This window comes from Marmota monax, unplaced genomic scaffold, assembly GCF_021218885.2.
Source record: "Marmota monax isolate L192 unplaced genomic scaffold, Marmota_monax_Labrador192_F-V1.1 WCK01_AAM20220418_F8-fsc00024, whole genome shotgun sequence".
NCBI classification, from domain to species: Eukaryota; Metazoa; Chordata; class Mammalia; order Rodentia; family Sciuridae; genus Marmota; species Marmota monax.
This window is the reverse complement of record NW_026695224.1, coordinates 29,190,180-29,217,976: the sequence shown is the minus strand read 5'-3', so window position 1 is coordinate 29,217,976 and position 27,797 is coordinate 29,190,180. Positions and strand designations below refer to the sequence as shown.

The window sequence follows — 27,797 nt, the reverse complement described above, 5'->3', positions numbered from 1 at the left end:
AATACCAAACGCCCACTTTTGTGGCGAGGAAGAAGGTATTCCTGTGTGGAATCCGTTCTTCCATTTGATGAGGATTTATGGTTGGGCTTTCTCTTACTGGGGAGACACACAGGGCTGAGAAAGACCCAGGTTTTCAGGTACAGAACAGTCTGCGTGGGGTGCAGCTGTCCCTGTGGAGGGGACAGCCTGCGCTGGGTGAGGATCCGCACTGTGAGCTGGGGTACAGTGAGGACATCCCGCGCATCTCCGCTTCTGAGCCGAGCGCCCTTTCGTTGATGCATTTCACTGAATCTACACAGCAAGCTCCCGGGGCAGATGCTTCTGTCACCCCAGCTCTACAGATGAGGAGACAGAGGCACCTGCAGGTTAGGTAACTCGCCTGGGATCCCATGACTGGTAAAAGGTCAAACTGGGATTGGTCACCAAGCTGTTTGGTCATAATTGCTTTCTAGATTCCTTCCCTTGTATGGACCCTCAACTGCAGGGCGACTTCCAAAAACACTTTGTTCCTTAAGCATCAACAACGCTCCAGGACAGGCTTAGGGTTAGGACACTTGTGATCTCAAGTCTTGATTAGTGCTCTGTGAGGTGACCATCATTCACCATTCTCGAACCCCCCCAACCAGGGAGCTTTGTTGGCACTCAGGGAGACTCTGTGACATGTCCTTGGCCACGTAGCTGGTCGGCTGCAGAACCTCGTTTTGAAATCCTGAACTCCTGTTCTCCCACTCCATAAGCTGTGTTCTGTCTGTTACCCGCTAAGCTTTGGATGCGCAGAACAGAGGCCGCTGCCCCAGCTCCAGGTCCTGGTCCAGTGGGCCAGTGACAGGTGACAGGTGTGAGTTTGCACAGCGCACACACACACGTACACACACACGTGCTGTACCGCTGGGTGAGTCCTTCCAGACACCCCTGCACAGCAGGGAATGTGAACAGCAGCCCTCTGGGCAGACGTAGCCCTGTGGTCCCCCAGCTTGGGGCAGTCTGAACTCTGTACTGGACCTCACCCAGCTTAACATCTGCAGCTGCCCATGCTTGAGCACATAAAGGCGGATGGCCTGTGCAGAGAGACCGATCCCGGGACCACACGGCTGTCATCCTCATGGGTTGGGAGAATTAAATCAAAACTCTTTTTCCTGACACAAAACTGACTTGGGCACACCTGTTTCTTTGTGATGTCTTTGCCACTATTTTTGTCACATTCAGAGATGGATGGTCTAGAAGCTGATAGAAGGCTGTTTTTCTGAGCAGTACACCCTACCCTGGCCAGGACCGTGAAGGGTCACTGACTGCCAGGTGAAGGGAGGCTGCTTCTCAGGAGAGAGGAGTCTCCGGGGGCCAATGGGAGTGGAGGCGGGTCCTCGTTGCTCCCCTCCCAGGCCACCTGGGATGGCCCCAGCTGCCTTCCACCTCAGGAAGCCTTGTGGAGTGCAACCTCCATGACCCGTCTGGCCCCAGGAATGCATCCCCAAGGTTATGGGCAGCAGCGGGAAGCTGGAAGGCTGTGTTTCTCCAGCCTGAGTCCAGAACCCTGGCAAATGGCTCGCAGAAGAAACAATGAGACTTCAGAAGGTGCTCTGCCTGGAGAGGAGGGCAGTCCAGGAGGCCAGAGGAGCCTATTCTGAAGACAAGATCCAAGGATCCAGGGGTGAAGGAGAAAAGCCCTGCCTTTCAAGGACAAATCAGAGGGTCCCAAAGAGCTGTGGGATCATGCAGAAGCTGTCTTGACAGGTAGTAAGTTCCCTGTCACAGGTAATAGTCCAAAAGTATCTATGACAGGAGAAACTGGAGAAGAAATGTGTGCTCTGGATGACAGGTTAGAGAGATCCCATCTCTCTCTGTCCCCTGAGATGTCATGTTCAGACTGGATCAGTGCACCAGTTAAGTGTCATCTGTGTCTGCTTTGCCACAGTGAATCAAGGTGGCTCATGTTTACAGACACAAGCCAAGAAGGATGTTTAGAACCCAGGTACACGAACCCCAAGGCTGTGTGGACCCGGGCTGCAGTCTTGCCTCAGAAGTGAGCCGTGTGACTGTGGGCAAGTCAAGCCTTGCTTTCATCCTCTGCAATTCGGGTCACACAATATCTCAGAGGGAGTCTTGTATTCTCCAGGGTTCGCTGAGGGCCAAGTGCTGAGCACCCAGTCAGTGATGCACGTGCACACACACACAGACACACACACACAAACACACACACACGCATACACACACAGTAGTCAGAGCCAGGGTCAAGCAGTTGGGAACCTAGTGAGTGGGTACTTTAAGACCCTGAATTGCGTCTCTCTTCTGGCTCTGTGCTGTACGTCTCTCTTATTTTTAAAATTAAAATGTGATAAATGCAGCAATATTTTTATTGTCAATAAAGATGATAAAACTTTGCTGGGTAATCTGTTCTTTTCTAAAATAGACCTGAATTTATTATTATTTATATTCAGATTTTGGACTCTCCTATAACTAATCCATGTAAGCTTCTCCCTCTCTCTCTCTCACACACATGCACAAATACTACTATTTTTAAAAAATATGTTCCCTCTGCTCTGAGAATGAGGTGTTGAGGGGATTATTCCCCTCCCCCCACTTTTTTCCTTTTTTGCAAAGAAAACACCTTTTCGGGGGTTGGCATGACATTAATAAAAATAATAAAGGAGAAGGTTTGGAGGGAAAAGGTAAATAAGGCAATTCATACATCATCTGCAAGAGACGCAGGAGTGAAGCAGAGACAAATCACCTCCCGTGTGCGCAGGAGATCTTCATGAGTCAGCACCGCGGCTCCCCAGCCTCCCAGCAGCTACTGCCCTGGGTTGGCTGCATCTGCTTGGAGGGGTGGCCTGTTTGGAGACCGCTCATAATTAGCTGTGCTTCTTCTGCAGTGACAGGTAATAGAGGTGTCTCCTCACGTAGAGAAACTAAAAGTGCAAAAGCATCCCTCCCTGCCCAGGGCCACGCACATAGTCATGTGCACACGCCTGCACCCTTGGACAAGGGGTGGTTCAGGGAGAGAGCACCAGTGCACAGAGATGACCAGCTACCCAGTGTGCAGTGCAGGGCCCAGTGCAAACGATTGCCCCTGGTGTCCAAGAATTATTAAAATCCCAAGGCGGCCACAGCTGAACTTTCTATGCACGGGAAACTCCCAGGTGTGGTGTTCTGTGTGGCTGCCTCGGCCACACACCGTGATGCTGTCCCATGCTATGTGTGTTTCTAGGTCACAAGCCTTGTGGGTGTGACAGTAAATAGGACCCAGAGTGGCTTCACATTGTCCCTTTGATGGGGAGCCCCCTGCAGGGTGACTGCAGATGCGGCAGGACCCTCTGTTCTGGAACCCCCGAGTCGTGCAGCTCTGTCCCATGAGGAAGCAGAGGCTGGTTTGAAGGTGGCTGTGACAGTCAGCAGACTTAGGAGATGCCCCACCTCCAGGAACAGTGGCAACACCTCATTAAAATCCTGCAATTGCGTAACTTCCCACTGGGAGGATTCTCTGAAAGACTCTGACAGCCCAATATCCCAAATGCAGCACTGAGTCTGGAGAGAAGGTAAAGGTATTTCTAGTAAGAACAGTTCATACTCACCGAGGTCTTGGCAGGCCCACAGTACCCCCTAAGCACTTTACCTGTATTTATCTGACCACCACCACCAGAGAGAGATGCAGTTATTATACCATTTCACAGATGAAGAATCTGAGGCACATTGACCCACTCTGTCCCATGGTCCCAGATGTAGAACACCTATAAAAACTTAGAGAATCTATCACTCTGTAACATGATAACATTGTACTTTTATTACAACTATACTAATTAAAATAAATTAATATAATAAAATATAAGCTTTTGATTATGACTTCCTACCTATTTTAATGTACCTGTGTCAATTTCATTGAAATAGACATGGAGTTGAAACCTTGGAACTTAGTGGATCAAGCCCAACAGCATTCCTGAGACTGCACAGCCCGGGAATGGCAGAGCTCCCTGATGCACCCCATTCCAGAACCTTCCCTGGCAACTGCCTGCCATGTCCAAATCAATTCAGGGGCTGGGGCCTCGGTTCCTGCCCCAGGTCAGGGCACCCTGCCGTTCCCTTCAGCCGGGGTGTTCTGATGTCCTCCTTCTACCTTGGCACTCCTGAATGCTGAACGCCAACTCTGCCAAGTATATTCGCAACGCAGAGACAGAGGAGACACCGGCAGGAAGGGACCCCTCAGAACCTAAGAAAAAAGACAGGCTTGGTCCTGATTTGGAAGACCCTAGAACAACACATGTCCCCAGGGTAATGGTGGGCCAGGCATCCGCCTTGCCAGGCCCGGGGCCCCACTGGGAAGGAATTGCCTGCTCGGGCCAAGGTTCTGGAGGCTTGGCCAACACCCCCAGGTCTTTCCTGCCCTGCGCTGGCCCAGACCTGGCCACAGCCAGCCAGGAATGGGAAGACGGGTGGGAAGACAGGAGCGGCCTCTCAGAGCCGGTCCCCGAGCCCAGCAGGGCCTCTCGTCCCATCCAGCAAGGCCCAGGCTGCCAACACGTTTGCCAGCCAAGCTGTGTAAACATTCACGCTCCCTGGCCAAGTGGGTGGAGGGGGCACAAAGGCCTCTCCCCAGGACTGGCCCTGCCCTGGCTTCTCCTGGACCGCCTGCTGCAGCACTGGCCTCAGAACTTGGGGCCTGCCACCCCAGGCTTCCTCAGACACACCAGTGCCATTGGGGACCAAGTTCCCTTCTGCAGAGACACGTCCTATTTTTATTCTGCTTCTGCTTAGAGCAAAAGGGGTTTGCTCTGTCACCACCACACCTAGGAGACCTGTCATTGATGTGGTGAAAGAAGCCTAATGACACAGGCCTCGCAACCCAAATGCAAGGGTGCACACCTTGAAGGGTGCATGTAAGGACCTAAATATGAACGGCAGCGTCTGGCAGATATCACCAGCTTTACCTATTCATTTTTTTTGAGTGAAATTTTTCTGGTGAAATTCATAAGACATAAATTTATCCAGTTTAAAGTGTGCGATTCAGTGGCATCTGCCACACTCACATCATGAAACCTTCGCCTCAACCTAGTTCCAGCTCATTTTCATCAGCCCAGAGGAAACCACAACCCCACTAGCAGCACCTCCCCCTCCCCCTCCCCTGGCAGCCACCAAACTCCTTTCTGTCTCTAGGACTCTACGATTGGCCTACGCTGGACACTGGCGTGAATTGCGTTCTGCGGTTCGTGGCCTTTTGGTTTTTTGGCTCCTTTCGTTTAGCATGTCTTCAAGGCTCACTTGAACTTTGACCTTTTTGTGTAAAGGTGACCTTTTGGACCTTCTCTTCATGCTCTGTGCTGCAGTACACCTACACTCACATCTGCACTATTTAAAGTCGACCTTCCCAATCCACAGCTTCCACATCCATGAGCCCAACCAAGTACAGATCAGTAATGTGTTTTTTTAAATCACCTGTGTACTGAACATGCACAGACGTTTTTCTTGTCACTCCCCCCAAAATGCAATATAGCAACTATTTATGTAGCATTCTCGTGGTATCGGGTATTCTTAGTAATCGAGGGAGGATTTAACCTCTGCGGGAGGATTTAACCTCTGCGGGAGGATGTGCAGAGCTTATGTGCAAACACTACACCATTTCATGTAAGAGACCTGAGTGTCTGCAGGGGGTCCTGGAGACATCATGCCCCACCGACACAGAGGGATTGACTGGATATGATAGGAGAGCGATGCCACTGTTCAGATGAGCCCTGGCTGGAAAGAGCACCCTCGGAGAAGGTGATCAGGAACCTCCATAAAGAATGGATATGAAGAAGGCATGGGTGGGGGAGCAGAGGCTCCTCCCGGCACCCTGAGGCCCGCGGCCAGGCAGAGTTGTTGCAGTCCAGGCCTGAGACCTGCTGTAGGGTCCAGCCGTGGTGGCCTCAGGAGGCAGGCATCTGGAGGGGCCAGCAGGGTCCCCATGCAGTGGCTGAGGGTTTGCACAGGACTGCTTCCCCTCCCTGCCCATGGCACACCCTCCAGGTCTGGTTTCAGCTCCCATCTCTCCCCTTCTGACCTGAGCCCCCACCCTCTCCTGCCTGATGGCTGTGGTGGTCCCCAAACAGATCCTTTACCCACTTAAAGAGAGAGAGGGGGGGATTCATGAAATCTGCTTCTCTTCTTGGCTCCTTCAGCTGGACCCTCACCCAACAGTCAGTCTCCCATAGCTAGCTCAGGCCCACACCTCCAGGACAGCCAGGCACCCGCAGGGCACGGCTCTGACTGGGCTCCCGCCAGCCCCTCCCCCGACATCCATCCTGGCCCTCATCCTGGCCTGGCTCTGGGCCGCTCTCCTTGGACGGACACTTCCCCATGTTCCTTTGCTTCTGAGGGGCCTTGCTGGCTTCAGGCCTTGCCCACGTTCCTTCAGCTGAAACGTGCTTCCGGCGTCCCACGCAGAAGACCCTCACCTGAGGGATGTTGGTCCAGGAACTTCGGCTGCTGTCTTGCTTGCCAAAGGCACAGTGACCAGGAGGTCCTGTGGAGATTCTGAGACTGAGAGCTCAGGTGGCACCCTGATCCTTCCCCCAGGAACCCAAGGAACTTGACCGCTGAGATTCAGCTGCCTGAGAGGAAGGGGCCTACAGAAGGTGCCCACATCCAAGGGACGTCCTAAAGGCAACACGCAAAGAAAGGACCCAGGCCAGGGCCGGTGACCGAGTAGATATTTAGTCTCATCCATTTCGAGTGGCATTAATCTGACTCCAAGAAACCTCGTTCTTGTTGCGTTGTTGACTTTGGGGGGATGAATCGGGCGGCTCAGGAGACGCATCCTCCCCTGGAGCCCAGGGGACACGATGCCATTCCCCCTGGCTCTTGCCCGTCTTCTCCCTTCTCTCCCTGTGCTCCTCCGCTTCTCTCTGTTTCCTTCTCCTTCCTCTCCTCCTGGCAGCCGTCTTGTGCCGTGTTGCAAGAGCTTCCTTCTGTCCACTGACTCTTGGGTTGCTACACGTTTGCTCTGGCTCCCTGTCCCTGTGGCCTCACGTCCTTGGGTCTTCTAGTCCTGCTCCGATAGCCTGGTCACAGAGATGCCAGGTGCAGACCCCGGCTACCCCATTGACGGCTCTTGCTGACCCCCTTGGACACCCTTAACAGGCCCTGGTTGACCTTTGGCCCGAAGCAGGGCCTCTCTCCGTCCTGGCCACGCCCTAGTCTCAGGTTCTGGCACCCTGTCCAGCACTATGGGAGTGGACGCAGTCCTAGCTGTATGGCTTGGACAGGAAGCAAGAGCTTCCGGATAAACTGGTGATCAGAAGGCTCTTCCCTAGGAACAACGGGTCCCTTTCTCTGGGGCCTTTTTATAAATTTTAATCTTCCTCCTTTGACAAACTTCCCCCCTCTCTTATGACCGAGGGACAAGGACAAAGTAAAAATACACGAATCCCTCCACATCTTCATCTCCCAGTAGAAAACGCTGGTAAAGGGCTTGCCGGCTCCCTCATGGCACAGGGGCCTCAGACACAGCAAAACCAACACAGAGTGTGACCTTCCAGATCACACTTAACAGCATGTTTTTAGGTTGTTTTTCAGAAAAGAAAAATGTCAGTGCTATAAGACAGGAATTGGGTCAGCTTCACCATCTTCCACCGGTCCTCCGACTTGGAATCCTGAGTCTAGAAATGGGTCGAATAATAGCTTGTGTTTCAAATCAGATGTGCGTTTGACATGCTGCTTCTTGGACATTCTTTTCGTTTGTTTTTCTGAATTAAAAAAAAAAAAAACCTGTGAACTCTGGCAAGTGCTCATGCTGCAAGAAGGCAAATGTGGGAGCCCCAGAACAAACAGGACACCCTGGGAACAGAAGAGTAACTTCTGTATATATGTGGGTGCACATGCACACGCACACACACACACATAAGCATGCAACATCATAACCTTATAACCAGGGAATGTGTGGAAGGGAACATGGTCCCCTCCAAACTGTGGCAAAAAAAAAAAATGAAGAATAGATCCCTCTGGCATTTCCCTGTCTGGGGCATAGTCTCACGCTATATTCATCCCTCATCCACCCATCTGTCCATCATCCATCCATCCACCCATCCATCCATCACACATCCATTCAACTGTTCATCCATTCACTTATCCATCCTCCATCCGTCCATCCATCCATTCAACCATGCATCCATCTATACATCCCTCATCCTTCCATCCATCCTCCATCTCTTCTCCATCCATCCATTCATCCATCCAGTCATCCATTAATCCACTCACCTGCTTCTCCTCCATCCATCCATCAACCACCCTTCCCTGGAACCATTCAACTGAGAATTATTGGAGACACTGTGCTCTGTGAGTTTCCTGTGATTCTCATAATTCTCAAAGTATACCCACAAGTTAAGAAACTTGTCATTTCCTCCTGATAAGAAAGCAAAGGCTCAACCAAGCTAGTAATGTTCTGAGTCCTACAGCTCTGAGGGCATGCACGGGAATCCAGTCCTTCACTCTCCGAGCCTGAAGCTTTATCTCCTGCTCTGTGCTCACTGGGGGAGTGGGGACTGTGGGGCACCAGGTGCAGGCTGCAGGGTGAAAGTGGGAGGCAGAGGGAAATGGAACAGTGGGCTCATGGGTCCTGTCTTGCTGCTTTGTGAAAAGGCTTATGCTAGACTAGGGCTGTCGTGAGCAAGCCAAGGGAGATGGCCCACACAGAAGGTGGGCGTCATATCTGGATATCCAATTCTAGGAAACACCCTCTGCTGGGTAGTATCTAAAAGATCATAGGGGGAAAAGTGCAACCTCTCATGGAGGGAGACATTTACTGAGGCCCCACAACATACCAGTTGATATCTTAGAGACAGAAATCATCAATTTAATTGTTTCTCTTATTTATTAAAATAAAATGAGCTAATTTCCTAAGTGGTTTCTGGGATATTTAAATAGAACCGTGCTTAAGAACTAACCACAAAAATAAAATAATGGTGGAGTTGCACACTATAAAAAGAGGTCAAGATTAGGGAGTAATCATAAGGAAAAAATGCAGACCAAACAATTCTACACAGCAGCTCCGACTGGGCCACACATTTGGCCCTGAGCTTCCTGGTGACCAACGTGAAAAGGGAAGCAGACTCAGTCATGTGATTTTCCTTGTCCAAGAAGAGAAAACAAAGCAGTTCCTCTTCAGGCAAAGATAAAAAGGAATTCACTCCCTGGGGTGAGAGTCAGAATCCAGCCACAGTGGTACATGGAAAAGTCAAAAGAAGGCCATGTGGCCACTAATTTCAGTGCAGTACAGGGAAGTGTCTTAAAAAGGAAAAATTTTAAATTGGGGACCACAGTGGTTTAGGTTTCCCATCTTTGAGAGTTTTATTTACTTTAATTTTGAAGTAAACATTTTTTTAAAAAATATTTATTTTTTTGGTTGTAGTTGGACACAATACCTTTATTTTATTTATTTTTATATGGTGCTGAGGATCTAACTCAGGGCCTTGCACATACTAGGTGAGTGCTCTATCTCTGAGCCACAACCTCAGCCATGAAGTAAACATTTTTTCTTACTATATATACATTTTTTAAAGAAAAAAAAACCCAAAAAACAACTCCATCCTCCAACAACCAGGCATCCATTCATCCTCCTTTTTTTTTTTAAGCTCTTGGGAAATGTAGGTTCCTTTATTTGTAACTCATCTAAATTCCAGTAGCTTTCTGGTTGTGCTGATTGATAAATCAAGGGATCATACAAGGAACGTTAGCTGTTTAGCATAGTTTCTGAAAAACTGTAGACACTTAATAAAAAAAAAATTGTTAATTGAGTGCATAGAATAGGAGCAAGGAAACCATGTAGCAAAAATGAAAGGCAACGTTAATAGAATACTGGACGCTCTTCCTTCAAGTTCCCTCAGAAGTCAGCTGGTTCCTGAGCTTGTGTCAGCCACCAACCCGAGCTGCCCTCCTCAGCCACTTGGTCCCTTGAACTTGAACACTCAGACAGTCCTACAAGGCTAATACTTGAAAACATTAGCTGGTCCCCTAGTTTCACATCTACGTACATACGTGAACTTACATGCGTGAGTGCGTGCACATGCGCACACTTGACCCAGTTCCTTTGATAAGCAGCTTTTTCCGACGTGATGAAGCTTGGGGCCTACTTTTTCCTCTATTAGGCGCAGGGTCTCAGGTGTAATTCCTAGGTCCTTGATCCACTTTGAGTTGAGTTTTGTGCAGGATGAGAGATAGAGGTTTATTTTCATTCTGCTGCATATGGATTTCCAGTTCTCCCAACACCATTTGTTGAAGAGACTGTCTTTTCTCCACTGTATGTTTTTGACACTTTTGTCTACTACGAGATAACTATATTTATGTGGGTTTGTCTCTGTGTCCTCTATTCTGTACCCTTGGTCTACATGTCTATTTTGGTGCCAATACCATGCAAGTTTTGTTACTATAGCTTTGTAGCATAGTTTCAGGTCTGGTCTTGTGCTGCCTTCTGCTTCCCTCTTCTTGCTAAGGATTGTTTTCACTATTCTGGGTCTCTTATTTTTCCAAATGAATTTCATGACTGCTTTTTCTATTTCTGTAAGGAATGCCAATGGGATTTTAATTGGAATCACATTGAATCTGTATACCACTTTAGGCAGTATGGCCATTTTGACAATATTAATGTTGCCTATCCAAAAGCATGGGAGATCTTTCCATCTTCTAATGTCTTCTTCAATTTCTTTAGTGTTCTATAGTTTTAATTGTAGAGGTGTTTCACCTCTTTTGCTGATTCCCAATTTAATTGTGAATGAGGCAGTTTTCCTAATTTCTCTTTTAGAAGATTCATCACTGATGTATAGAAATGCATATGATTTATGGGTATTGACTTTCATAAAGTGCAAGAAATAAAATCAAGAATTAATAAATGGGATGGACTCAAACTAAAAAGCTTCTTCTTAACAAAAGAAACAATCAATGAAGTGAAGAGAGAGCCTACATTTTGGGAGCAAATTTTTGCCACACTAACATCAAATAGAGCATTAATCTTCAGGATATATAAAGAACTCAAAAAACTTAAACATCAGAAAAACAAAAATCCCAGTCAATTAATGGGTTCAGGAGCTGAACAGACACTTCTCAGAAGAAGACATACAATTGATCAACAAATATATGAAAAAAATATTCAACATCTCTAGTAATCACAAAAATGTAAATCAAAACTACTCTAAGATTTCATCTCACGCCAGTCAGAATGGCAGTTATCAAGAATACAAACAACACTAGGTGTTGGCAAGGATGTGGGGGGAAAGGCACACCCATACCTTGCTAGTGGGACTGCAAATTGGTACAACCACTCTGGAAAGCAGTATGGAGATTCCTTAGAAAACTTGGACTGAAACTATCATTTGACCCAGCTCTCCCACTCCTTGGTCTGTACTAAAGGACTTGAAATCAGCACACTATAGTAACACAGCCACATCAACGTTTACAGTAGCTCAATTCACAATAGCTAAACTGTGGCAGCAACCTAGATACCCTTCAGTAGATGAATGAATAAAGAAACTCTGGCATATACACAATGGAATATTACTCAGCATTAAAAGAGAATAAAATCATGGCATTTGCAGGTAAATGGATGGAGTTGGATAATATCATGCTAAGTGAAGTAAGCCAAACCCCAAACCCAAAGGCCGAATGTTCTCTCTGATAAGTGGATGCCGATCCATAACAGGGGTGGGGAGTGGGGGGCCCATGGGAAAATTGGAGGACCTTTAAGACATGCAATTGTTCAACAAATATATGAGAAGTTTTAATTGGGCAAAGGGGAGGGAGAGGTGGGGAGGGTACATGGGGGCAGGAAAGATGGTGGAATGAGGTGGACATCGTTACTCTAGGAACCTGTGTGACTGCACATATGGTGCGACACTACATAGTGTACAACCAGGGATATGAAAAGTTGTGCTGCGATTGTGTGCAATGAATCAAAATGCATTCTGCTGCCATCTAACCTAATTAGAATAAATAAATTAATTCCAAAAAAAGCAGCTTCTTCATCAACATGTGGAGACATAAGAAGATGTGTGCAGACGACGTGGACAGTTTGATAAATTTTGGTAGAAGGTTAGCCCCCATAACCCCTTCAAAGAGCACATAGACTCTTTCCCTCACCCAGAGCATTCCCTTGGGTCCTTGCAGTGGACCCCCAACCCCACCCCATGCACCCACTGACTGAGCTTGTGAGTTTCAGTGTGTTGTTCACATCTTCTTCTGACAACTGGGAATTAGATGGAGCAGAAAGGCTTAAAAATTCGGAGGCAGGTCACGAGGTCCCAACCCCTTGTTTTATGAATGGGTAAACTGAGGCCGACAGACTTGTCCAGGCCAGTCAGTGGTGAAGCTGGTGGAACTCTCCAGGTCTCCCAGGCCAGTGCTGTTTCCACCACAGTCAGTACCTGAGTAATTCTGGCCCTTACAACTGATGGGCTCGTGGGAGGGGAACCGGCCAGGGGACAGGTGACATATATTCCATTGAAGTTAAAAATTGCAGTGGTGGTGGAAATTATTCTGAATTATCCTCAGAATTATTAAGAAAATGACACCCTTAAATAAATGTTTGAAAGAAATGAGTTTCTTTCAATGGGAATAATACCTCACAGCTACTTCTCAGAACTCCAAAGAGAGAAACAAATTAAGAGACACCCTTCAAGCAGTTGGAGGGAAAAAAAGAAACACAGAGTTCCTAATAAATATCTCACCAATCCAATTATAACATTCAAATCAAGGAGAGAAAAATATGGTATCAAACATAATGAAAGTTCCCCTTCCCATCGGAAACACCGTCTGCTCCTCGTTGTCCTGCGCCGAAGGGGATTCCAAAGTCAGCGTTTGTAGGAGAGAAGGGAGGGGGGTAAAAGCCATGTAAATCAAAGTGAAATAATCAAATTTTTCTGGTGGAAATAAGTTCAGTTGTTTGATGTGATTTTGACACTCAGCATAATTTCAGCACCGACACTGGGGCTGGGGTTTGCGGTGTCTCGGGGAGATGAGATGGGAATGGTGAGAACTGATCAATCAGGACAATCGAGCTTAGGCGTTGAAAGCAATGAGGCCTTCCCATTTAGGGGCAAAACACCGATTTCTTCTAGATTCACTTCTGATAGAAAAGCAGAGAAGACCTGTCACCAACTGAAGGTGGATGAGTGGACCCCAGAATTCTTATCCACCCAGAGCCTTAGCGGTGATCTTGTGGAAATACGGGCCTTGCAGACATATTTAGTTAAGATGAAGTCATGATGGCATAGAGAGGACCCGGGGTCTAGTGACTGGTCTCTAAGGAGAGGAGAGGGTGGAGACAGAGAAGACAGGGACGCAAGTAGGAGTGTTGTAGATACACCAACAACCACGGGCCTGCTGGCCACCACAGGATAGGGGACGGTGGCATGGAGTGGTTCTCAGAGCCTTCAGAGGGAACAGGGACCTGCTGACACTTTTCCTTAAGACTCCTGGCCTCCACATTGAGAGGACACTTCTGTTTTTGTGATCCCCTGTAATGGGCACCTATGATGGCAGCCCCAGGGATCACAACGCTGGCTTCAGGTCAGACAGTTCCTCTTACAGAAAGAAGAACCTGCTCACCATTAGGATGTGGAGACACCAGGAGCCCGGGAGCGAGTGTTCCTGACAGAAACTGACTTGGAGCGTTTTGCATGAGCAGTTGAGCCTCTCCCAGGAACTCTCTGGGGAGGCCCTGCTCCAAGTCCCTCTTGTCAGTGAGGAGCAGGGGCCTCGGGGAGTCTAAAAGCTTCTAGCAAGACCCCTGTCTGCAACCTCTGGTGCTTGTTTGATATTTGTAGTGAGAAACTACAGTGATACCTACAAGCCGCTCTGCAGAGACCAGTCCCAGAGTGCTTTGCAGAGAGCACGCCTTGAGCACCAGAGAGGCGGACAGGCGGGTCTTCACAGCTCCTTTCTGGCTGAAACCACCCTGCTTCTGGAAGACACCGCCAGGTGTGCAAGTCCAGCCTGGTATGAAGAGACCGGTGCTTAGAGTGGCGTGGGGGGGAGCATCCCAGGCAGGGAATCTGGCACGACGAGCAAGGGGCTCTGCCCTTCTGCAGGTGGAGGTCTTGGGTGACTCACCTCTGGGCTCCCGTAGCCTGGGAGTCTACTGTGCAGACAGATGGAGGTGGGTCTGTGTCAGAGGGCACATGCCACCTAGGGGGTGACAGTGTTCCCTGAGGAACGTCTGTGGTGCTAGCGACTGGGATTATTGATCACTAACCCTCTCTCTCTCTCTCTCTCTCTCTCTCTCTCTCGCTCTCGCTCTCTCTCTCTGTCTCTCATTGAGTTAAGCGTCTATGGTAGTTTCCTGAGACTGATGCAACAAATCACCACAAACTGAGTGACTTGGAACTAGAGCAGTTCATTCTCTATAGTTCTAGAGGCCGGAGGCCTGGAGTTGAAGCTCAGGGAGGATAAGGTTTCCTCTGAATGTTCTAAAATGCGTTTCTGGCCTCTTCTGGCTTCTGGCCTCTGTTGGCATTCTTTGGCTTGTGGTGGCATCACTCTGCTCCATGTCACCTTCTCCTCTGTCATCTGGTCATCTCCATGTCACCTTCTCCTCTGTGTGTCTAAGTCCCCCTGCCTCCCTCTGGGGATGCCTTTCATTGAGTCTGAGGCCCACTTGGGTGACCCGAGAGAAGATTCTGCTCAAGATTCTGAACTTAGTCACACATTCTGCCATATAAGGTGTCAATCGCAAATTCTGCACATTAAGGACAGGATGTATCTTTTGGGAGAGTTTCTTGGACAGTTCAGGCCACTCTAACAAAACACCACGAATTTGGAAGATTCACAAACAACAGGAATATTTTTCATAGTCCTACAGGCTGCGAAGCTCACGATCCAGGTGCCAGCCGAGACGGTGTCTGGAGGAGCCCAATTTTGGTTACTAGGTGGCACTTTCTCATCATGTGCTCACATGGTAGAAGGGACAGGGCAGCTCTCTGGGGCCTCCTTCATGAGCCCTCTACTGACGACCTAATCACCTCCCAAAAACCTCTCCTACCAAAAAAAAAAAAAAAAACCCATTACATTGGTGATTAGCTTTGGACATGAGAGGACATGAGCATTCAGACCACAGCTGCCATTCAGCCCCACGGCCACCATGCCATGTGGCTTCGCAGACCTCTCTCTAGAACGGGAGCCGCCTGAGAACTGGCAGGTTTCTGCACACCCCATTTGCACAACTGTGCATGCAACCCTGCGGGGTCTCCTGGGAGACACTAATAGGAATGGGGGCAGGGGAGATGTGGACTGAGGAGAGTCAAGGGCACAGGTGGCCGCCTCTGACCCACCCTGGTTGAGCCAAGAGAGGCCTCTCAGAGGAGGTGTCTTCTAAGGGGTGGCCAATCCTGACAGCAGGGAAAACTGTTTAACAATAAGCCTTTTTTTCCTGTCTTATTGTTTGTTTTAAATATGGGGATTCAGAGGCATGGAGAGGTCAATTAATCCTCTGCCTGTTTCTGAAACTTCCTTTGTAAAGGAGGGAGGGAGGGAGGGAGGGAGAGAGAGAGAGAGAATTTACGTGCCAGCATTTAGACCCGTTCAAACGCAGCCGCGGGCATCCCATTTTGGTGGATGCGCTAAATGACTTAAGAGAGTTGGGAGACGTAGGAAAGATGTTTTTATTATTATTATTATTCAGAAGAGATTTTATTTGATCATATAAATCGTTACACTCACTTAAGTTTCTGCCTCAACCAAGACCAAGAATTACACCCACCAATATTCTCAGGCCAACTACTACTGTATAGAACCTTAAATTGTAACTTGCAAGAAAAAAATAATAATAATCAGAGGGATTTATCATGATTGGAGAATCAGAATCTGGAAAATGAAAACACCCCCGGCTGCAGAGATGAATTTGCATACGAAAACAGCCCTGGGTGTCATGAGCAAGATCTGCTTCTCTTTCCACTGGTTTGTTTATTTTCCTAGCGCCATCATTTATTAAATAGCTCACATTTGAAGCATCTCCAGGCCCCGCCATCTGCGTTTCGAAGAGAAGGACTCCTCTTTGTGAACCTCCTCCTTTGAAAACTTAATCCATATGGAATTCTCCATCCATATAGATGAAGGCAGATATACAAGGTATGTTATATAATCCCACAGCAAGAAACCGCTCTGTTAATAAAACTCAGAGAATTTCTAGTAGCAGCTGTGATAACAGAACCTGGGGAGCATCGTGCAGGGAGAGTAATAAAGCATAGTAAAGGAATTTAGGTTGTGTCTTTGAAACTGACTCAGTGTGTGACGGTTCCAAGCCTGCTGATTGTATTGGTCAGTGCCAGAACCACCCCCCGTCATTCGAAAATCATAGCTGCCTAGAAGCTACTCTTGAGTGTCATACTTGTTATGATATCATATGGAATCTTCCAAATGAAACTTCTTCTCAAGTACAGCCCAGCTGTGTTCTGGAATTCCCTATTCTCCTTTCTTGCTGTATTCTTTTTTTTTTTTTCTGTTAAGACATCACCATCTGACATAACACATGTATCAGTTAGCTATTGCCATGTAACAAATACCACAATGCATTGCAGGTTTAAAACAACAACATTATCTTAGAATTTTTGTGGATCTGGAACTTGGGTGGTGTGGTTTAGCAAGATCCTTTGCCTCAGGATATTTTGCAAGGTGGCGAGAAAGACAGTGGCCAAGACTGTGGTCATCTCATAGCTCAATGAGGAAGAATTCAACAGGAATCTCTGGGAGCCATTATAGAAGCTGCCTAGGTAACTGCTTATTTTAATGATATATTTGTATATCATCTCCATTCTGCTAAAAGATAAATTCCATAAAAGCCAGAGATGTTTCTGTTTTGTTTCTATGTCTACCGTTTCCAGAAGTGAGTTTGACATGTGGTCAGCACTCACATATTTGTTGAACAAATGAACCAATGAAAAGGCTACTTCTGAGTTAGAGTCACAGTGACTTTTGGAGAGCAGAGGATGATTGACAGGGAAATCAACTCCAGGGAGACCAGTGGGACTCTGGATGGAGTTCGGTTGCTAATGGCCAGTGGTTTGCGTAATGGGACCTCCAGAGCAACTCGAAACTGCTGGGTTTGGGGGATTCTGGGCTGAGCACGGGTGGAGGCTGCAGAAGTGGGGCATTCCCAGACGGGGAGTACAACTCCTGCCACCCCCGTTCTCTTGAGTCCGGCTGTCCCTGAGCATGCGCACCCTTCATGACGCACTGGAAGCAGAACCAGTGCTTCTCTGAGTTTTCCCGAGATAGTTACCAAACCTGAGGAAGGAGGAATGGAGGCCCCCAGGCCCCAGCCAGTCACTAGGAAGAACCGGCAGGAGGCCTGCACCTGGGATCAGCAGTCTTGTAGGACGGAGCCCCACACCTGTGAGGTCTTCTCTGACTGCAGGTCCCGAGGGTCAAAAGTAAGCCACCTCCTCAGCCTCCAACTGGGGCCCGCTGAGCCCACCCATTTAGTGTCAGAAGTGGGATGATAGAATAGAAAAGTGGCTTTTCCTTTCTAGGGACTTTGCAGAAGCCATTGGCGTTACAGACCTTGAGGTGGAAGACTAGGCTTGATTATGTGAGTGGGCCCAGTCTGATCACCTGAGAACCTTCTAGGATGTAGTGCCAGGGCTGGAGACCTCAGGGTGGAAGCCTGTGGGTGGTTCTGAGTCACAGGAGGCTACATGCAGGGACATCTGGGGGCCTTCTAGGAGCTGAGAGCCAACTCTGCTGAGAGCCAGCAAAGGAGCAGGATCTCAGAGCCGGACTCTGCCAGGAACATGAGTGAGCAAAACGAATTTCCCCTGGTGCCTCCAGAAAGGAGCACGGCTGGCTGCACTTCAGTTTTAGTTCAGCGAGGCCCACACTGGGCTGCTGACCTCCGGAACTGCGATGCAATAAATCTGTGCTGTTTGCAGCCACGGAATTGGTGGCCATTTGTTATGGCAGCAATAGAAAACTCATACGATCGCATGCAAGAGCTCTGGCCTCCTGGGGAGGCCAAGTGTGATAGAAGGCCTTGAAAATAGCAGTGCAGAGGTTACACCTGCCGCCACCACAGCAAGGACCAAGAATCATAAATCCTGGATCTTTCCAAAAGAACCTTATTTTCAGGGAAATCCTGTTAGAACTAGGGATTGCAGGCCTTGGAGAAAGAACATTCCATTTTTATTAATGCTTGTCCACAAAGGACGGGCCAGGTCTTTGCTCCTGTGAAGGCTCTGGGGGAGGAAGCTCTCTTCTCTTGGAACTTAACATCCTGGGAAGAACTGATTGTCCTTCTTCCAGGTCTACAAAGAGCTGGTTGTTTTGAGCGCCACCTGATTTTGTATCTTTAAGGAATCTTCTTACTGTATCTTTTTTTTTTTTTTTTTTTTTGGATCTTTAAGGAATCTTCTTACTGAAGTAAAGGAAGTAAAGGTTAACAGACCTTCACGATGTGTGAATACCCACAGAACCAGGGCCGACGTGGAAAACCACATCAGAACCGCCCCAGTGACCCCTCTCCCCCCTTTACCCCACCTCCCTCCTAAACCCAAAGATTAATTTTGCCAGCTTTTGTGTGCTGTGTACATGGAATTGCATAGAATGTTCTCTTTGGAGTCAGGCCTCTCATTCCTCCATGTGTTTGTGAGATTTTGCTGCCTTTTTCATGGAGTCCCTTGGTGGTTGGTTTCTTCCTGTGGCTGAGCTGCAATCGTAGGAATAGAACATAGGGTACCCTTGACCATGGATGAGGCCTCAGCTGTCTCTGCTTTGGGACCTTTGTGATTGGTGCTGTCTGAGGTCCCTGGACATGTCTGTCTGGGAACATGCAATCTACACCTCTCTACATGGGTTCACACCTGGGGCAGAGCGTCCCAGGCCAAACACATTGCTTATCTTTCTCGCGATGAAGAGAACACAGGGCTGGAGCCAGGGTAACGTGAGGAAAGCAGGTTGGGCCACAGCAGCCTCAGACTCTTTATTTAACGTTCTCTTCTGCTCACTGCTCTGAGCTCATTTTGATTTGGGGCGGTAATTGCAATTTTGTCTTTTGAATGTCCCTTCCATCTCGCACCCCTTGTGAATGGCTGACTCACCCCCACCCCAATCCCAGGCAGGCCGTTCTAAGAAATGTGGCAAATGCCTCTGTGTCTACATTCTGGTCGTCTGATCCTGAAGACCTGTCCTCAGAGCTCATGTCTGAACCTCCTGCTATAACCCCCCCTCCCACACACACACACACTGCCCAGCTCATGGGGATATTTTGTTTTATTTTTAAATAGGATTTTTTTTAATTCACCAAGAACTTTGCAAGGTAGCCTGAGATTTTTTGGCTTGGGGGGAAGTTCTGAGTCTGACTTTTAATTAGTCAGTTAGTCACTTGGGTTGGGATCCCCCACCCCGGCCTTTTTCTTGGTCCAGGCTTCCTGAGGAAGGGACAGAGGAGACCCGCTGTGTGTGGACAGGCTGCAGACATGGCCAGCTCGGGTCTAACTGGTCCCCACTAAGTCACCCCTTCCTTGCTGCTTTCACAGGAAGGTCCCCGGCACCTTGTCTGTCCCTGTAGCCAGCTCTACCCAGGGCTCACGTGACTTCTCGGGTGTGGTGTATTAGGTTTAGGTAAGCAAATCCTCTTAAGAAAAATTGTTCATCAGTTGGCCTAATTCACACATCCGGAGCAGAACGTTTTTTTGTTACCTGGTGGTTGTCGGCTGGTGCGGCACGTGCAAAGCCAAGCTCATTTTCGGGCTGAGAGGTGGGGGGCGCCGGGGCCGGAGGTTGAGGTTCTCTGTGGGATGTTGGATGCTGGTGATTAATTTCACCAGGGAGAGCCAGGGCAGAGGGATGGCGACTCCAGAGTTGATGGGGACTTGGCACTGGCAAGCTGGATCTCTGCCTGCTTCCCGTGTCCCCCAAACCAGAGGCCACACTGCATATGCTGTCAGACCCCAGGGAAAGACTTCCAAACCTGCTTGTTTGACTGACCAAAGGTCCCATCCTCACATCTGTGCCCTATCTTGTTCATAAGACTATTGCTGCACCCTGGTCACTGGGCCCCCTTACCAGTGTGTTCAGTTTGGAGTTTGTCCCATTTGTGGGAAGACCACCATGGGGGCCCTGGTGTCTGGGTCTTGTGCTGCTCCAGCCACCGAACTCATCCTGAAGGTAGAGAGCTGGTTCCACCATGTGTATCATGCTGGTGGTCTCCGACACCCTGACCCTCCCTGACTGCTTGCCCTCTGTGCCCCACCTCCACTCCTGTTCCTGTCTTCTCTGAACCCGGACTTAGAGGAGCACGCCTCCATGTACAGACGGCATCACCATTGTCTCTGCCTTTAACTGGATTTCTCTAATTTGCACCTGGCCGTTCCCTTCGTTACCACGAATCTGAACTCATATGCTGACCCATCCCCACATCCTCAGTAAACCTCCAACCTGCTCCTTCCCCATCCTTCCCTTATCCCAGAACCACTGCTGGGCACGACAGCTCAAATCGTACAGAGATATCAGAACGGCGTCCCTTCCCTCGTTATCGTCACCATTGGGTCCTCATTATGAAAGGCATCTGCGTCTTTGTGTCTCGGTTCACAGAACCCATCATGGAGGACTGTCCAGCCCCTCCAGTGCACAGGTGTTCTACACTCATGTGTCAGTACATGGAGATTCCTCTCTCTCTCTCTCTCTCCTGCCAGGAGTTGCATGGTCTGAGTGCACCGTGATTTATTCATCCAGTGATAACCAGTGAGTCTTAGAGCTCAACTCTCCTTTCCGTCAGAGGAGGCTCCTCCGTGGATCTCCCCACACAGCCCTTGGTTTCCTGGGGTACAGAGGCTCTGGTGACTCCCACTGCCTGGCGTTTCGTCTTCACTCCTGCCTCATTTGAACGGCTGGCGATTCAATCAAGACTCAGGCACGTTTCCAGCTGTGCCCGTGTCCAGGCTGGTGAGTCGTACAGCAGCTCAGGAGGATGCCCGGCAGCTCCAGGGCCAGGCAGGCGTGAGGGCTCCTCAAGGCTCCTCCTGGGCCCTTTTGGCCTCCAGGCTACGTGACTGCATCTACTCCTCAGCTTCTATCTGTCTGGGAGTTGAAAAACAGCTGTTTCCTGGACACCTTCCCTCTGCCCTGCACAGGTCTGGGCACTTGGAAGCACCATGTTCAAAACTTTCCATCCTAGTCTTCCCTAAAAAAGAGCCAGACACTCGGCTTCTCACTGCTGTTCCTTTGGCCAGGTGAATTCTCTCTGAATCATCCTCCCTCCTTGTTTTCTAAATGAGAGGTCTGCCCTCCAGAAACCCTCCTATCACCCAGACTGAGTTGGGTACCTCTGTTCTCTGATGGGTCTGTCCCTCCCTCTGCTGTTGCTCTTGCTTTGTGTTGTGACATTGCCCGGCTGTCCTTTCTCTGAAATCCCCAAGGGAAATCACTTGCATTACTCAGTTTTATTCCCTGGGCTTTGGTCACAGGAGGGGATGCCTAGAACATTCTGTGCACACAGGACGGATGGGTGGATGGATGGATGGACGGATGAGGAGGTGAGGACCTGTTAGGTCCAAGAGATTCCTGCTCCTCTTGACTCACTGCCAGGAGGCTGGAGAAAGTGGGGGGGCTGCTTCCATCAGTGAGCTGCTCCAGGGTGCCTTAGCTAGAGGGGAATCAGGACGGGTTCACCTACATGTGGCTGAGATGGGTTCTCCCCCTGAGTTCATCTAACTTGAAAACTGGCTTCTCGGTCTTTCTCTAATGATGGTGATGATACAATAGCACAACACTAGCTGCCTATGACATAAGGAGCATGACCCCTGTGCCAGATGCCAAGTTTGATCTGTTCCCTGCAGGTTGGTGGAACCCTCGGGGTACACCTAGGAGATCCATGCAATGTGACACTGCAGCCTCCCATAAACACGGGAGGATTCTGGGGGACCTCAGAACCTGCCCCAATGTCACTCAGATACTAGGTGGCAGGAGCATGCTCCAATCCCAAGCAGCGTCACCCAGAGTGGCCCTCCCAACTGCACGTGAAGGGGAAGAGGGGAGGGAGGAGAGCCTGAGATTCTCGATATCCAGTGCAGAGCATTTCCCTCCACACCAGTCTCCTGAAGTCCCTAGAGTGGTTTTCATTTTCTCATCACCCAAAAGAAGAAGGAGGTGCTGAAGGGGCTTCCCACTGCCCAGAGAGTGACCAGAACCCTGGCGGAGGCCAGCTCTCCTGCCTGCTTTCCAAATGGGGTGGGCAGCAAGAGAGATCCGCGGTGGCAGCACCAAGCAGCTGATATGCCACTCGGGTCCCCAGGGACAGACTTCTTAAGTCCTGAGACTTTGACTTTTCGATTCTCGATGCAAATGCTTCTCCCACTGATTTGTAACCACATCCCTCTCGGATTGAATGGATTGACAGGCTGTCTCATTTCCCAGTATCTTCTGGATCCCCAAGCTGAGAACACAGAGACTTATCCCCTTCTGGAGAGATTCTCATTTAAAATGCAGAAAGTTCATCCATATGCAAATATGAAAGCTGAACTATTTACCTCCAGGAGCACAGGGGCTCCCGGAGGCCCAGGAGATTTCCAGGGAGTCAGGTGCTCTGAAGCCCCCAGAGTCCTGGCCAAAGACCATCTCCTGAATCTGAGAGCCCTTGGGTCTCTGCAGACCCTGAACCACGGCCCTCTCTGCCTGCCTTTCACATCCTGGGTAATAAAATTGAGTTTCTCCCCAAGGGGTGCACTGAGATTGTTCCCTTACTTTGGAATGGGTCTCAATAGCTGAAGGGCTTCTTCCTGTTCTTTCGCTTCATTAAAAAATTTTCAATTTCCCCAAACAGGGAAAATGCCTCCTCATGGTCATTCTAGTTCTTTGTGATTCATTTTTTGATGGAGATTAAGCAATGCCGTGAAGTCTACAGGTGAATTTCCACCTACCCACACGCCCACCACAGGCGGGCCCCGTTCCTGTGCACACTGCCCTAAATAAGCACCCTGCAGACCACTGGCATCTTGGATTGGTTCTGCCTGATGGTGAACTTCACCAAGGGGAGTCACACAGGATGGACTTGAGCTGTTCTTGGCCTTGAAAGCCGGAGGTCCTGTAACTAAACCATCCCTCGTTAAGATGAAAAAAATGTTCTGAGGGAGATTTCAATAGATATTCGTTCAAAACGGGAGAGAAACTTTAAACTCCTCCCCATCAACCTCCCCACCAGGTGAAAATCAGTGGGGTGACCTGGGCCAAACCTGAGTGGCACGTTTAGGATGGACTGCTTAAAATAGGCTAACTATTCTACTCAAAATACACTTTGTGGGAGGTGGGAGGGGGAGGGCGTCCTCAGGGACAGATGACGGAGAGGCGGTGACGGACACTGATCTGCGAGGAAGTGCTGTTCTCACCCAAGAGGGTCCGGCCCACCCAGAGCGAGAAGCAGTGAGGATTTATTTATTTTAGGATAGCTACTGATACTTCTAAATGATGCTGCAGAGGGTAACTGGTGGTCAAATGAATTTGAGAAATATTCCCTGCAGTCTCTCCATCTTGGAGGTTTATAATGTCCATTATGACTTAACTCATCAAAGGCACTGATAAGTCCTGCTGTAAAGGTAGCTATTTAGCTCGTTCGTGTGAGCAAGAACAGATCCCTCTATGCTTGAAAATCTTCTTTCCGTCTTGCAAAGCTCATTGTTTTTTTGTTTTTTTTTTTTGCAACCTGGGTGCCGAAAGCCAGCAGAAACAAAATCAGTCCCTGAGTGAGGTTTTGATGTTCATGTTTTAGTTCTGATAAACACGTGGCCTACACTGACATTGATTCAGATTATCCTAACATTTTCAAAGACATTCAAGTGATCAGTGTAGCTATATGGTCACTTCAATCCCCCCCCCCCCCCCGCCAAAGATGAGTGGAAATGGCTGATTGGAAAATATATTTTACTCCTTTTTTGACAACTTTGTTCTCCTGACTCTCCAACTAATTATTTTGAGTTTCGAGGCCATCATAAATGCTCCCCTTGCCCACCACTGCACCCCTACCTCCAAAACTCAAGAGGTCAGGCCCCACATGGGACAGGGACCCTGAGCTGTCAGGGGAAGTCCTGGGCGAGAGGCAGCGATGGTCCCAGGGCCACGCACCACGCTCCATGGTCAGGCTTCATCTTTGCCTTGGGCCTTTTATTTCCTCTGAGGTGCGTTGGAATGACCCACAAGGCTTCCCAAATCCACCCCCGTGGCCCGCGGGGACCCAGATTCTGTCTGTGAGGAGCGCAGGGTGCCTTGCAAGTGACACATCCATCCCATTATTGGATGGATGCTTTATTAGTCTTTCTGCAGAAGTCATTTCTGCTAATTTGCTAATTCACTCTGTGCCTCTGCCCGACGCTGGCCACCCGTGGACCCTTTTCAACTTAGCTCCTGTTTGGCCAGACACGATGTCTATGTCCCGCGTTTGGATGTGTAAGTCCTTTGGAGAAAAGGTAGGTCCAGGAGGGACCCAGCGGGTCTTCATGCTTAGAGAAGACACATGGGAAGTTCAATGGTGCTTTAAAATCACCTCATCTAAAAAATTTCTAAAGCAATTTAAAAAGATAAAAACAAAAACATCTTTTTCTTGCAAAGTTTTGCTGTCTCCAGCGGTTAGCTTGTACCTATGGACTGAATTCAACGAAATTCAGCATACAAACCAGTGCACACGTATGGCACATGTACTGTGTGCTAGGTTCTCAGGAGAACAACTCAGCCCTGGTCCATGGAGAGCACTCAGCCTCGTTGGAGATTCAGTGCCTCTGTGTGATGAGATCAAATAATAACAAGTGGGTGCATACATGCAAAGGACAGAGCTTAATTGTCCTAGCACCATAAACGTATTCACTTATTCACTCTTCAAACAGCGCTGTCAAGTAGGTATTATTATTATTGTCGCTGTTCTAAAGTGAGAAACCTGTGGCACAGAAAGGTTAAGACACTCTCACTCAGTGAGTAGTAACACGGGATTGAAGAAGAGATTGCTGATCCAGGAGGGAACAGGCCATTATTGAGTGTTTATTGTATACCAGTTCTCATGCTAAATCTTTTCACATAACATCAGGTCTTGCTGCAGTCTGGCTGGGCACAATCAGGAGCCACTTGTCAAAAGAAACTAACTTTATTTTTAGAACCACACACGCCAAACAAAACCGCTCCTCAGGAAAAACCCTCAGAGCCCAACTGCCACCACCGGCTTCCCACCAGCCTCTCCCTCCAACACAAGCCTCACCACCTCCCCCCATCCTCCTGCTCTTGAGGCCGATTGGCTGGGTCGCGTGGGCGGAGCCAAAAAAGTCCCCCAATGAGCAGCTCCATGGTCTGAAAGGGCAGGGAAACAGCCCAATGAGCATCACCGCAGAGGAGCCAATCAGCTAGATGTTGCTGGGGCCGCTGTGAGCCAATCATCAGCCGGCAGCTGGAAGTTTGCTGGGGCCCCTTCAGCTGTGGCTCTCAACAGGTCTCATCTTCCTAAGGCGCATCAAGCAAAAGAGCAAGTTATCTGTTTTTGTAGATATGAAATTGAGGCTTGGGACAGCTGAGCACTTTTTCCAGGGGTCCTGGGACCTATAAGGGTAGGTCCAGGACACAAGCTGGTGTGACCCTCAGTCCTGTTCACCACACCCAGGATGCTGACTCTCTTGGGCCAGACCTCTGGGTTCTTCCTCTTGTTGAGCAGCTTTCTATACAAATGCCTTTGCACACACACAACTGCCGGCTCACTTGCACACACACACGCCCCTCTTCCAAGGCCACAGTTGTTTGCTCCAGCAGGAAGGGACTAGCTGAGCAGCTCCCAGCCTGGTCCTCAACAGAGACCACAGTCCAGGGCTGGAGCTGCCAGGAGGGTCAGGGCTCCACCTTCGCAGCAGGCACCTGGCTCAGCTGCCACCTGGAATATGCCCCAGGCGTCTCCCAGGGCAGGCTGTCCTGGTCCATTCTCCTGTTGAAGGAAACCCTTCACCACTCACACAGGAGGCCCGAGAGCTGCTGCTGGGCCTATGACCGCCCAGTGGACGTGTGTGTGGCCCCAAGGAATGAGACCCCTCTGGGTTATCTGCAGACAGCTGGGCTCTGCTCCCTTCTCAGCCACCATGGGCCGGGGTCACCTGAATGCTCTGCTTCTGGGCGGGGAGAAGCCAGAGCCCATGTTGGGGAGAGGGACTGTGGGGACCCACAGTGGCAGCATCTTGGGCATCTCCAGCACGACCCTGGCTTAGCCGGTGCCTAGTGAGAAGGGAGGTCGCCTGGGTCTTAGGGAACCTGGACTCCAACCTGGGTTGTGGTGCTTTTGGATAAGTGACTGCTGGGAAGGGTTCTTAGCCCCTGTCCCTCCCCACCACTGCCCCAGAAACGGAATAGCCATGCAGTCGGATGTCCCAGACAGTGCGAGTGTAAGATGCAGAGAAGGCGCACGGGGCACCTGCAGCTGCTACGTCTGCTCTGAGCCCTCCCCATCCAGCACACCCCTTCTGCCCCTGGCACTGCTGATACTCATCAGGACGGCCACTGTTCCATGAGAGGTGACTCCCATTCCTGACCTGCCACCGGGAGCCAGTCCAGGGAGCACAGATGGCAAGGATCACGGCAGGTCATGTCACTGCCTGAGCGTTGCCCAGAGAATGGAGACCCAACCCAGGGAGGCTGGAGATCTCAGGTCCCCACGCCCTCCTGGCTGCCTAGCCCGCCAGCTTCACTGAGTCCCTCTGCTCAGCCACCCTGACCTTCTCTGAGTTAAGTGAGCCCGTAGCCTCGGGCGAGCAGGATCCCGTCTGCCTGGCCTCTGCGGCAGCAGAGAGAAGCTTATTTTCATTCTTCTTGTCACTTCCTCAGAGGATCCCCATGATCCGGTCTCGCAGTCCCTGTTCCTCCTGGCACCAGCTCCCCTGATGCGCAGCTGATGGCCGATGGCTCTGTCCCTTCTCCCTCCCTCCTTTCCTCTCCCTTTGCTCCTTTCCTTTCGTTCCCTGCTCCGTTTCCTCCAGCAGCATTTGTTCAGAAGCCCCGATGCACATTTACTGATGGGAAGAAGGAAGGAGGGAAGAGGGATGCGATGCGGAGCGCCCCCCTGTCCTGGCATGCCCTCTCCTCGGACCCCTCCTCAGGTGCCAGTGAGAGGTGGCTCTGTTCTGCAGGGAGCAGGCAGCCTGGTGATTACCTCCTGCAGCTGCCACCCAGTCCTGGGGGGCCAGGCTGCCAAGGTGCCCCGTGCCACCCCGTGTGCAGGGATGAGCACAGGAACTGGAGGGGGCGTGGGAAGGGCAGGTGGTGATGGAGGCGTGAGCTCCTCTGTAAGGGGCTGGAGGCTCCCCTGTAGGACGCGCTCTCTTATCAAGCGGGAGCTGGCAGGCTGCATGTTAATCAATTGATAGCATCTCTGGGCAGCCAGGCAGCCAGCTCGGGTTTTGTAAAAGACCAGGTCGTCGATTTCCCTTCTCTCCATCCTCCTGGTGGAGATTTGGGCTGGAGGCGGGAGGCAGCGCTGAGGCTCCTCCTGGAACTCTGCAGAAGTGCCAACTGCACACTGCACTTCCCCTGCGGAAGGAAACGAACCCCCAGATAGAGGGAAAGGAGAAGAAGGGAAATGCCAAGAAAGTTCTGGGGGAAATGAAACTGTCACATGACTGTGGTCTCCCCCGTTGGGAGGATGGGCTGAGAGCAACCAAGACAGGACCAGCTCAAAACCCAAGCCAGTCGGGGCTCCTTCACAGGAGCTCCCCACAGCTGCAAATGCCTCTCACAGCCTTTGTCCTGTCACCCTCCTCCCCACAACCTGTCCCCTGACCCAGCACTTTCCGCTGCACCAGCCACCCTGGCTGCAGTCTTTCCCAGTTGCAGGCTGACTTCCAGGC

At 49.9% G+C, this 27,797-nt stretch overlaps 1 protein-coding gene across 4 annotated transcripts in view; it reads left to right on the top strand.

Annotated features, from left to right (window-relative positions):
* Positions 1 to 27,797, top strand: part of Maf (MAF bZIP transcription factor) — a 309,968-nt gene that overhangs the window by 70,905 nt on the left and 211,266 nt on the right. The window contains exon 2 of one of the 4 annotated variants that reach the window (XM_046435198.2): positions 20,637 to 20,667. The exons of 2 other annotated variants lie outside the window; for them this stretch is intronic. In XM_046435198.2, the coding sequence (XP_046291154.1) occupies positions 20,637 to 20,652 (16 nt within the window). In that variant the 3' untranslated portion in view covers positions 20,653 to 20,667. Of the gene's footprint in view, positions 1 to 20,636; positions 20,668 to 27,797 lie in introns of those variants that run through there. One more of the 4 variants, XM_046435194.2, reaches the window with a different exon arrangement.